The 8,443-nt window shown below is 39.3% G+C and overlaps 3 protein-coding genes across 7 annotated transcripts in view; 2 read left to right on the forward strand and 1 right to left on the reverse strand.

Moving 5' to 3' along the window:
• btk (Bruton agammaglobulinemia tyrosine kinase) overlaps window positions 1-3,871 on the forward strand; it is a 10,347-nt gene extending 6,476 nt beyond the window's left edge. For all 4 annotated transcript variants that reach the window (XM_024283729.2, XM_024283730.2, XM_036213934.1 and 1 more), the window contains 11 exons: window positions 469-531; window positions 688-742; window positions 829-908; window positions 1,245-1,372; window positions 2,045-2,116; window positions 2,284-2,455; window positions 2,562-2,781; window positions 2,923-2,987; window positions 3,059-3,177; window positions 3,264-3,421; window positions 3,508-3,871. In XM_024283729.2, the coding sequence (XP_024139497.1) occupies window positions 469-531; window positions 688-742; window positions 829-908; window positions 1,245-1,372; window positions 2,045-2,116; window positions 2,284-2,455; window positions 2,562-2,781; window positions 2,923-2,987; window positions 3,059-3,177; window positions 3,264-3,421; window positions 3,508-3,579 (1,204 nt within the window). In that variant the 3' untranslated portion in view covers window positions 3,580-3,871. The remainder of the gene's footprint in view (window positions 1-468; window positions 532-687; window positions 743-828; window positions 909-1,244; window positions 1,373-2,044; window positions 2,117-2,283; window positions 2,456-2,561; window positions 2,782-2,922; window positions 2,988-3,058; window positions 3,178-3,263; window positions 3,422-3,507) is intronic.
• A 204-nt stretch (window positions 3,872-4,075) lies between these two features.
• Window positions 4,076-6,276, forward strand: timm8a (translocase of inner mitochondrial membrane 8 homolog A (yeast)). The gene is made up of 2 exons (XM_024283742.2): window positions 4,076-4,313; window positions 5,730-6,276. Exons 1-2 carry the CDS (start codon window positions 4,203-4,205, stop codon window positions 5,889-5,891), a joined length of 273 nt encoding a protein of 90 aa, XP_024139510.1. The 5' UTR covers window positions 4,076-4,202; the 3' UTR covers window positions 5,892-6,276.
• A 651-nt stretch (window positions 6,277-6,927) lies between these two features.
• zgc:101583 (uncharacterized protein LOC494104 homolog) overlaps window positions 6,928-8,443 on the reverse strand; it is a 5,398-nt gene continuing 3,882 nt past the window's right edge. For both annotated transcript variants that reach the window (XM_024283739.2, XM_024283737.2), the window contains one exon: window positions 6,928-7,935. In XM_024283739.2, the coding sequence (XP_024139507.1) occupies window positions 7,301-7,935 (635 nt within the window). In that variant the 3' untranslated portion in view covers window positions 6,928-7,300. The remainder of the gene's footprint in view (window positions 7,936-8,443) is intronic.

Here is an 8,443-nt window from a genome sequence, read left to right on the forward strand (position 1 = left end):
CACCACTACGGGTTAGCCGTGTTAGCTTATTCACAATACCCCAAACTTCCTACTTTGTTTGCAACACGTAAAAAACAGACTGACAACACTAAAAGAAATGTTACTGTGACCATGCTAACTAGCAACTTTGTTAGTAACACAAAAAAAAGAAGAAAAAAAAACCACATGCAGACACTGCTACATGTTAGCCGCATTAACATATTCACAGTAACACCGAATCGAACATTTTGACAGAGTTGTGTTGCTTTCAGAATTGGTTCAATATCTGTAAACAGAAATAGAATCTATCCAAAATAAGGTAGTCCATATTATAAGGTTTAATGTTTTTTTCCTTTCTAATAATTAAGACTTTTGAGTGTGCCTTATAGTGCGAAAAATAGGCTAACATTTACTATTATTATTCTAATTGCAGAATATCAGGCTAACTCAAACAAAATTCAATTAGATATCTTAAATTATATTTTGCAGGAAGGAAGGCTATATACCGAGTAATTATGTTGCAGAAACAGAAACCGGCCTTGAAAGATTTCAGTAAGTACCGCCTCGACCTTTTTTCTCTAAAGTTGGTGATGTTCTGTTTCTAAGACTTTTAAATGTCTAATTCATAAAGATAAAGGTTTATGTATTGTATCTGGTTGGCACAGATATATGTGTCAGTTTCATGAATTCTGGCAATTCTTTTGACAGCTGGTACTGCAAGAACATGAACCGCAGTCAAGCAGAACAGCTGTTAAAGTCTGAGGTAAATGCTGTAGCTGCAACATGCTCAACTTTTTTCAAACTGGAACTGGAACATTTGTCTGAAACTCTAAAAATGTTCACTTTCAGAACAAAGACGGCGGTTTCTTGGTGCGGGACTCCAGCAAAGCTGGGAAATATACTGTATCTTTATTTGCCAAGAGTGGCGCGTGAGTAAACCTGTGGAAACACTGCCACTGTTTGTTTTTTTTATATATATGATTGCTCCTTTGGATCAGTCATGTGTGAACTTATGAAAAGAAGAACTGTGCGTAACGAAAGCGGAAACGGCTGGCCACAGAGAGAAAGATGTAAATCTTTTTCTGCCAAATTTGGGCTAATCTCTCTGCAAAACTTTTTTTTATTGTCATTATTAGTTAAACTGATGTACACTGTGGTTAACTGAGGATATACTGTAATATCTGCCCAGGCAGAAGTGATAAATGACTAGGATGACTACCAGGATCTGCTGACTGATCTGGCTTTCATTTTTTTTTCCTCTACAGGGAAACAGGTGGAAGTTGCAGACACTACAACATCTGCACAACCCCACAGGGCCAGGTTTATCTGTCAGAGAAGCACAACTTTGACACCATCCCAGAGCTCATCAACTACCATCAGCACAATGCAGCCGGTCAGTACCGCCACAGCACAGATGCCACCCTGTAGACCAGTATGCAAAACAGTATAAATAAAGTCAGCTCACGCTAACAGGAAAAAGGGGAAATTACTCAACAGTGGGAAACCCTCAGAAACCTTAACCAAAAATATCAGTAGAAATAAATCATCTTAACTACACTTTATTATGATTCAAATTAGAATTTTGACATTTTAACATGTTAAAACCTTTATTACTTTCCCCATTGTGGGAGTAATAAAGGATTTTGATTATCTATTGTTTTTGTCACCGTTTAAACTGAACACCAAAAAGTCTAAAATAGACTTAAAACAATACAGCGTGAAAAATATATACTAGTAAAATGAGAAAAAGAAGAAGACCACAGTTTACAATAAATGACTACAGTGGTTTTGTGGGTATATTGAATTAATCATCCTCGTATACAAAAAACAAATCCTAATCTGAGCACTGAATTATGTATATAGGAAGGGTCCAATTTAAAAGCTGCATGATTGCGTATTTAACTTGGTGAAAGTTGCAGATTTATTGGGGTGTTTAGAATATGTGCACCATATACTGTTTTGCTTTTACCTCACGCTTTTACTACAGGCAGCCATGTATTTGTCACCCTTACTGTCAAACTGCGTATCTAAATGAGGAGGCTTTAGTTGCTTTTATCATCACCAGGTATGGTTAGCAGGCTGAAGCACATTGTGTCTAATCGGGCACGACCTCCGTCAACGGCAGGGCTCGGCTATGGTAAGCATATGTCTGCAGCAGAGTCAAAGTTTTGTGTATTTTGTTTAACATTTGACAATAAATCTTTTTTTTTTGTTTCTTTGTGAGCAATTTCAGTGCTAAAGATCCAAAAAGTTTCTGTACAAACACAAAAGAAGTTCTTCAGCCTGTTCTCCTGTTCCCTCCAGGTGTGTGGGAGATTGACCCCCACTACCTCACCTTCATCAAAGAGCTCGGCACAGGCCAGTTTGGAGTGGTGAAGTATGGGAAATGGCAGGGCCAGCACGACGTGGCCATCAAGATGATTAAAGAGGGCTCCATGTCAGAAGATGATTTCATTGAAGAAGCAAAAATCATGATGTAAGCACAGCTAAGCCCCCGTCAATGAACACCCAGGTGGTGAAGGTAGTTTGTAAAACCTCTGAGGAAAACCAAATGAACTTCCTTCTCTTTTTGCTCAAACCAGGAAGCTTCGCCATGAGAACCTGGTGCAACTGTACGGCGTCTGCACCAAACAAAGACCTATTTATATCGTGACTGAGTTTCTCGCAAATGGCTGTCTGCTGACATATCTCAAGGAAGGCCTGATCCAGCACCCAACGGCTGACCAGCTTTTGGAAATGTGCAAGGACGTCTCTGAGGGCATGGCCTACCTTGAGTCAAAGCAGTACATCCACAGAGACCTGGTGAGAGACAAAGATCTACTGTTTCAGAGTGCAAAACAACCCTTGTAACATTCCCACAGATAACCAGCAGTTTGAGTTTGGGAGATAACCCTGCTACGTTTAATGATTATGGTTGAATCAAGGACATTGTTTTATTTACAGGCTGCCAGGAACTGCTTAGTAGATGCAAATGGCACAGTCAAAGTGACTGACTTTGGTCTATCAAGGTAAAACACTTCCTACTGTATGACACACTAGTCAATAAGAAAACACTAAAACTTTTTTTCAATGTCGTCAGATACGTTTTAGATGATGAGTACACAAGTTCTGTTGGCTCCAAGTTCCCAGTTCGATGGTCTCCGCCTGAAGTCCTTCTCTACAGCAAATTCAGCAGCAAGTCAGACATCTGGGCTTATGGTGGGAAGTTTGACACAATTTCTCATTTGTTCTTGTTTATTGTCAACTGACCCACATTAACACAATTACTTTTCGCTCTTTATTAGGGGTACTGATGTGGGAGGTGTACACTTTGGGCAGACTTCCATACGAACGCTTGAGCAACACAGAAATTGTGGACCAGGTTTCACACGGCTTTCGTCTCTACCGCCCCCAACTGGCCAATGAAAGAGTCTACAAAATTATGACAAGCTGTTGGCATGATGTAAGAGAGCGATGTAACTCCTTCAAAGAAGATATGAGAGATTGTTTTTGTATAGTTACCAATGTTGCTCTTTGCTTTACACTTAGAAGCCAGATGAGAGGCCCACCTTTCAAGAGCTGGTGCTGACCGTCCAGGATCTTCTCTATGAGCTCCAGTAGTCCCACCTCCACAGCGCAGCATCTCCGTCTGTTCCTGGAAGATAAACACAATCATGTTTGAGCACAGCATTTAAAGACCATACAAATATCCTCGTAATGTGAATATGTGTCTGTTTAAACATCACTATTACTCGCTTGCTTTTACATTTTCTTTGTAAAAATGCATTCAGTTCGACTATCCATACTTCCACTTTTCTCTGTGGGATATTCTATTTTCCTTTGTGTATAATTTTTGAAAATGCAGTGTAAGCTCGTGTTTTGCACAAATAAAGCCAAGTATGCCAGGCTTTTACATGTTTGTGGTTCTGTGTGCAAATTTGTCTAATTTAGCAGGCTACTTTCTAACACTGAACGTTTAAACTTTAGTATAACATTATCAGGCACAATAAAATGTTTTAAAACGACATTCGCAGTTTTTTATTCATTAAAATAAAAAGAAATATCCATGGAAAAGCCATATGTATAACACTTACGTATGCGCTCACGCGAACGCGCTCTCTGATTGGCTGGGTCACTTCCGGCTTCCCATCGTTCATTCACACACGTGAAGGTCAGAAAAAATCGGCTACCGATTTCTATTATTCTAGTTATTGAACAGTCGTAACGGCGTGTTTGAAGAAACTATGGACGGCCAAGGAGCAACAGCTGACCCTCAGCTTCAACATTTCATCGAAATCGAGTCTCAGAAGCAGAGGTTTCAGCAGCTTGTGCACCAAATGACGGAGGTTTGCTGGGTAAGCAGAGCTTTTCGACAGCATTCCAGTCCGCATCTAAAGTAGCTTTATAATAGAAGCAGGAAAACGTTTGTTTGGGATTTGTTTAAAAGTTTATTTTAGATATTGACCTTTGGTGTTCCTGTGTGACTTAATGTGATCCCACGTTTTAGGCAAATAGTGGACTCTGAGAAAACGTAATCGTAATAGTACTCGGTTTTTTATGTTGTTTTGATAAACCTTTATTGCTCTCTGCTTGTAACAAAAATAAATTAGACAAGAGTTGTTCATTTCTTGCAAAGAACGTCGTTTCTCTTACTAAACCAAAATATATGTTTCTCGGTGCCATTTAGACTTTATCTTAGTCCAACTATGATTAATTATGCTTTAATTGAGAATGTGACATCACAATGTCAAAATTTAAGCCTCCCAAATATTTTTTTTTTGTTATAAATTGTTTAAAAACATTAACTGGAGTAATAAGGTTTACTTTTTTTTTTTTTTTTTTACTATCTATCACAATTGTGCGCTAGGATAATTCCTGGACTCTTTTGGTACAAGAACAAATTGTCCTAAAATTATCTACATAGTCTTGAAAAGGTCACTCTGATGACAACTGTGTTTTTAACCTGTTGTAGCATTTTTCTGATGGTGGAGGACATATATGAATCTTAAAATTGCTTTTCTACATATTTCTTTATTTAAATCATTGTGAATCAGGAGCAGACCAAAATAAAGGCTGTTTGGAAAAGCTTGTAGTTGTGATGTTGAAGCTACAGTGGGCGGGCCACTAGCTTTCTGCTCCGCTCCATTCCGATGCATCCACTTGCAGACAAATAGATCCATGTAGGTCTTTGTTTTCTTCATCTGAGATGGGATTTGTCCTAAAACTGTATGGCTGGATAGCTCCAGTATTGTTGTTGTTGTTCCTGCTGCACCGGTAAGGCTAGGTCAGGGGTTTCAGGGGCTGTAAAGCTTGCAGATGGATGACGGGAAGTGGGGTTGGGCTTACTCCAAACCACCGGTCTCAGCCACAACTCAGAGGCAAATTTTTTAAAGCTTGTGTAGTAACGATGTATTAGAAAAAGACACAGGCTATTTGATTTTGGCTAAAAATGTGATAGTTGCAGTTAAGATCAGTTGAGACATGTTTTACAAAAAAGGTCAAAAGATGATCAAAGTGCAAATTTAATGACTCAAAAGATGAGAAACTACTATTTTTGTTTTACATTTTTTGCTTAAGCTGAAAAGGTCTATGAACTGCATATCAGCCTTAACTAAAACATGATTTTCAAGGTTATAAAATAAGAGGTTATGTAATAATTCATATATTTTTGGAGTTTAAAGTTCTGTGTATAGCTATGTATGTTATTGAACAATGTCTTATAGTTACAGAATCTTTATTTTTCTCCTAACACATATGTTGTGTGTCTCCAGGAAAAGTGCATGGACAAACCTGGGCCAAAACTAGACTCCAGGACGGAATCGTGTTTCGTGAACTGTGTGGAGCGATTCATAGACACCAGCCAATTCATCCTCAATAGACTGGAACAGACTCAGAGGAGCAAAGGCGGCTTCTCAGAGAGCATGTTAGACTAAAACGTGTCACTGAAAGGACGAGGAAGCTCATGCACATCTGCAGCCTCTCTGAGTGAAGCTGTCGACCCTGACGGATCTATCAACTGAGAAAGAAGAAGAACTTTTAAGATTTCCTTCTGTCAAAAGTGCCTGAGACTAACACCAAGTATGGAACCGTACATAATTGTAGTGTGTCGTTTGTCCTCTGCTGGTATGAGTGTGTTCATATGCTTGGACTGTGGTTTCCTGGTGACTGTGTCCGCTCAAGAATTCAATTCATCTGGAAAATGTTGGACATTGAGGACTAAACCCAAAACCAGGACTCCTTCACAGGTTGACTGAAGACATGTCCTCACATCCCGAGGGATCTGAACTGTACATGCAATAAACAAATGCCAACAACTTCTGTCCATCCACTGGCAACGTGTTTTCAACAGTTTTTACTAGCAATGTCAAAAACAAAACGTTAAGACAGGAAAATATTGCTTAATGAAATGATTTGAATCCGAAAACAACATTCTTTGGTGCACTTGATATTACAGTAACTAGAAAACAGATGTCTACCAAATTGAATTGATCTTCACTTACAGAAGGCAAAATCAGTTCATGGATTGTTTATTTATTTTTTTTTCTCTTCAGTCATTTCTGAGGAGAACTGCTTTATTTTGAAATAATAGTCTTACTGATGCAAATCCCCTCAAGGCACAGTTTAACTGATTATGTAAAAATAAATTACATTTGATAAATAAGCAAATAAAAAAAATAAAATGAATTGGACAGGATCAAATTCTGACCTTGTGAATCTGCATCATCATTTTAACAGTGCTTTAAAACAACTAACAGGCTTCAGTGCTGCTTAAGAAAAACACAAAGACTAAAATAGATGTGCAAAACTATTAAATTATTACTTTCAGTAGCAGTAGGCACAATCTGGTTTGGAGAGGTAAGAGTAACGTGTTAAAATTTTACATTCATATACATAAAAATGCAAAATTATATCAAACATTCATTTAGGAAAAAATGATACTCAGTATTTTGGTGAGAATAATATAAAATAATTTAACAAAAATAAAATGTAACGTAGGTGAGGGATGAAGCTTTGGACATTATTGAATGCGAGTTTAGCCCATGGTTTTCACACTAGACGAGCAAGGAGGGGCTTCTTCTTCTTTTGCTACCGTTTACTAGCGCGTTTACTAGCGCGTCTGCTACCTGCTGTCGGAAGATGCTCGGTGCAAAATGTAAAAGTGGTGCAATCTTGTGAATTTTTTTTTTTACATCTCTATTCCTATAAACGGAAGACTTTGTGTCATAAAATTCCAGCTTACACAGAATTTTTATTTTAATAAATTAGTCGCTAATTTTTTTATGTTCATTAAAGCTACTTTTTTTTTTTGTGGGGACGATGAGAGCCTGAGAACTGTGTCCTTTCAGGCTGTACTCTGATGCTGTCTCCACCCACCGTTCAGGTGTCCAGACTTGGACAGCCCTGCTTCACCCTCTGTTTCCAGATCATGGCTAGGAAGCGTCACATATGGCTGCTGATGCAATGAAATGTCTTGAGGATCCTTCCGCAGATAAAGAGGGAGGGAGTTCCAATGGAATGGGATGTCTTTGAAGGCGTGGAGCAGGAAAATTCCTAAAATGATGGTGAGAAACCCACTGATGGTTCCAACGACTCCGTCTACAGTCATACGCAGCCACTCCTTGAAGAGGATGGCCGAGCAGGCCATGACGGACGTGGTGAAGAAGACGTAGTAGATGGGGGTGACGATGGAGGTGTTGAATATGTCGAGGGCTCTGTTCAGATAATTAATCTGAACACTTATGCAGATGACCAGACAGATGACCAGAGACCAGAAGAGTGGTTCCTTCAGCACCGCCGTCCCGGCAAACAGCTCCTTTATGCCAATGCCCAGCCCCTTCACGCAGGACACGGAGAGCGAGCCGATCACAGAGCAGATCAGGATGTAGACCAGCACGTTCTTCTGCCCGAACCGCGGCGCCACGGCGAAGATGAGCACCAGGCTGCTTCCCACAACACAAACGGCAAACACAATGAAACCTGAAAAGAGAACTCCAGATTATTTCACAAACCATGAAGCATTGAGTCATCGCGTCTCCACATTGGACAAAAAAAAACTATTAAAACTGACAAAGTCGTGATAAAAATCTTCTGATGAAGAAGAAAATGTTTAAACAAGTGAAACATGCCTGGATAAAATCATTGCAATCTCCTAACGTATTATATTTTTATGTGACTTTTTCACCTGTTAACAGGTATAATGATCTACTTTCACGGGACAAACAGCTCCAAGTGTGTCAGGTCTGTCGGGAGTCTCCTGCAGACGGGATGATTCAGGATGTTTAATAGGATTTAGATTAGAGCTTGTAAAGGGGCAATCTAAGAATTCCCGTTTTATTGCAGTTTACCTTTCAAGATTTTATTTTTCACTTCAATTATGCATGCTTTATTTATTTATGAATGACGTGGCATGCATTGTGTTCTAAGGCCTGATTGGCTTTAGACCAGGGGTCTCAAACTCAAATCAGCCGGGGGCCACTACAGGCGG

This window comes from Oryzias melastigma, linkage group LG10 (genome assembly GCF_002922805.2).
Source record: "Oryzias melastigma strain HK-1 linkage group LG10, ASM292280v2, whole genome shotgun sequence".
NCBI classification, from domain to species: Eukaryota; Metazoa; Chordata; class Actinopteri; order Beloniformes; family Adrianichthyidae; genus Oryzias; species Oryzias melastigma.

What these genes read in the sequence shown, in the direction of transcription:
- timm8a (XM_024283742.2), top strand. Translation starts at nt 4,203, where the DNA reads ATGGACGGCCAAGGAGCAACAGCTGACCCTCAGCTTCAACATTTCATC. An exon ending in AAATGACGGAGGTTTGCTGG is followed by an intron (nt 4,314 to 5,729) that starts GTAAGCAGAGCT and finishes GTGTGTCTCCAG; the next exon opens with GAAAAGTGCATGGACAAACC.